Genomic DNA, 2,813 nt, shown 5'->3' on the forward strand with positions numbered 1-2,813 from the left:
TATATAAATTGATTTTAGTATCTTTATCATTTTAAACATCTTTTCTTGACCTAAGTTCACACATAACTTAGGTTATTCTCATTTATTAACAGAAACCATTAATTGGTGGAAACTGCCATTAATCACAAGTAAATGTTGTCTAACAAATCAATACACTACATCGCTGACAATTAAAATAGTTGTCTGTATTATAATTTGTGTATCTTTTCCTAGACTTACTAGGAACTATAGTTTGTGCATTGTTTTTCACAAATACGCTGTGATAAAGAGAATACAGATGAGCTAAGAAAAAAGAGTTTACCCTTCATTTTACCTGAAACAGTCAGTCATAGATCCATAAAGTAAATTTAAATCATTAAGTGTTTCATGAATTTGAACTGGACTGCAGTATTTGAGTTAAATACCTCCCTGGATCATTTTTCAAAATGTGCATAAATATATATATTTTAATAAAACCAACCTGTAGGATCTAATATAATTGCTACTTTTGTGCTGCTGTACACATTTGTTTTTTGGCTAAAGTTAACACTCTGGTCTAAAGGGACTCTTGTCTTTATATTCCCACGGTGTTCTCTCAGCCTCAGATACATCACACACCGATTTAAATATCTTAGTTTTTTCAAGTAACAGTAAAGCAACTTGAATAAAATAAAGACTTGTTACTGTTTCTTTCAAACAATGTTGTCCAACATATATCTAGTTGCTACTGTCACAGTTGGACTAGACCGTTAACAGCCACTCACTCGAGCCACTCGAGAAGAAGCTCCTTCTCGGTCATCATGGAGCTTCTAAGGATGCAGACCTTGAATTAAGAAATACCTTTGAAGTCACTCATATAATTAAAGCATAGCACACAGCTGTATGGATTGTGATCTGTCTTCAAGGTCCACGTGAGTAACAGTAACTGGAATGAGTCCCGCTCCTTTCTGGCCACAATATCTCATCCTGAGGGAAACAGCCTCTCCACCCTAGTGTCAGATATCTCCCTCTCTGAGAATCACAACAGCACCACAGCAACCATCGCCACAGTGCTGGCTGTAACCAGCAGGAGCAGCTCAGGGGACGTCTACAACCAGACAGCTGTGTTTGAAAAGAACACCCGACAACAGGATCAGTGCTGGGAGACTTATGTTGGACAGGTTTTGCTTTCTGATTGGATAACGGTGTATATTTGTGGAAATGATAAAAATATGTATAAACATTATGACCACCTGCCTGTTGCCAAAACATCAAATGATAGTGATGCATTGTGTATTCTAACACCTTTCTATCAGAACCACTTTTTCAGAATTGTTTGAGCTACAGTAGCTCATCTGTTAGATCGGAACACGTAGGCAAGCTCTCCTCGCCATGTGCATCAATGAGCCACACGAGCCCATGACCCTATCGCTGGTTCCCAACTGTGAAAGTGGGAACACCCCAAAAGCTTTGGAGCTCCTCTGAACCAGTCCTTCAGGTTGCTCAAATCCTTACGCTTGCCAAACTTTGAGGGCAAAATATTAACTTGCTCACTAATGTATTCCACCCAGTAGCAGGAGAGATAATCAGTATTATTCACTTAACCTGTCAGTGGTCATAATGTTATGCCTGGAATATATGATATATATATATATGTGTGTGTGTGTGTATGTAAAATAAAATACTTGTATATAGTATTTGTAAATTTCCCTGATGAATATGTGTATATTGTGTCTTTAGGAGATGTTGAAGCTGTCCATCATTGACATGATCTTCACAGTGGCGAGCATCCTGCTCATTGACTTCATCAGAGGTCTAGTGGTTCGCTACCTCAGTGACTGCTGCTGCTGGGATTTAGAGAGCAAATTTGTAAGTTGGTTGCAAGCTTTTGCTTTTACAAAATTTAGCAAGTAAATGCTAAACATGAGAATTAAGGTATTTATTCTTATTCTATTGAATGGAATTCTGTATACATACACAATACACAGGTCATAATGTTTCAGACCTGAAAAAGGAAATAGACCCAGAGAATGATTTCTTCTCCAATACTGAAGACATCAGCTGTTGCTGCCACAGTGATGAACAGTTTAATCACACCATTAAATGATAATGATAAATGATCAATAACGTTAAAGAATATTTAAATCAGTTCACAAAAGCTTTCAAAATTATTGCTGTATCTGAAATATGGATTAATGCAGAAACAGGGATGGACTTTCAACTGGAGGGGGGGGGGGGGGGGGGGGGGGGGGGGGCTGTGTACGTGGATAAAAAATAGATTACAAGGTGGTGGAAGCTATGATAACTGTGTTTGATAACTTATTAGTCAATGTATAACAATTGAAATTTGCAAGGAATGTAAAAAAATGTTCTAATATTTGCTGTATATATAAAGCACCAGGGTCTAGCGTTCAAATTATATCAAATCAGATATATTTATCTATGGTGACTTTAACATTGTCCTGTTGAATTAAAAAAACTCATAAAAAACGAATGAATTAACACAACAGTTGGGCTATCCTAAAATCACTAGGCCAAACAGAATTACACTTTATTGTGCCACCCTAATTGATAATAGTTTCAATAATTTTTTTTTTCCAGTTTTTGCAGTTTGACAGTAATCACAAGAGACCACAACCAGGGGAAAACCAGAAAACCAGAAACATCTGACAGTCAGTATGGATTCAGACTGAACCATTCAACTGCACGGGCATTAATTGGATCAGTCGAGCAGATTATAATTCAATTCAATTCAATTTTATTTATATAGCGCCAAATTACAACAAAAGTCGCCTCAAGGCGCTTCATAGATACAGAGAAAAGCCCAACAATCATATGACCCCCTATGAGCAGCA

The 2,813-nt window shown here is 37.1% G+C and overlaps 1 protein-coding gene across 1 annotated transcript in view; it reads left to right on the top strand.

The window, feature by feature from the left end:
* Positions 1-2,813, top strand: part of tmc3 (transmembrane channel like 3) — a 42,272-nt gene that overhangs the window by 20,369 nt on the left and 19,090 nt on the right. The window contains exons 13-14 of the mRNA XM_005742888.1: positions 885-1,139; positions 1,699-1,827. Coding sequence (XP_005742945.1) covers positions 885-1,139; positions 1,699-1,827 — 384 coding nt within the window. The remainder of the gene's footprint in view (positions 1-884; positions 1,140-1,698; positions 1,828-2,813) is intronic.

Source organism: Pundamilia nyererei, unplaced genomic scaffold (genome assembly GCF_000239375.1).
Source record: "Pundamilia nyererei isolate P.nyererei 1_Seehausen unplaced genomic scaffold, PunNye1.0 scaffold00124, whole genome shotgun sequence".
NCBI classification, from domain to species: domain Eukaryota; kingdom Metazoa; phylum Chordata; class Actinopteri; order Cichliformes; family Cichlidae; genus Pundamilia; species Pundamilia nyererei.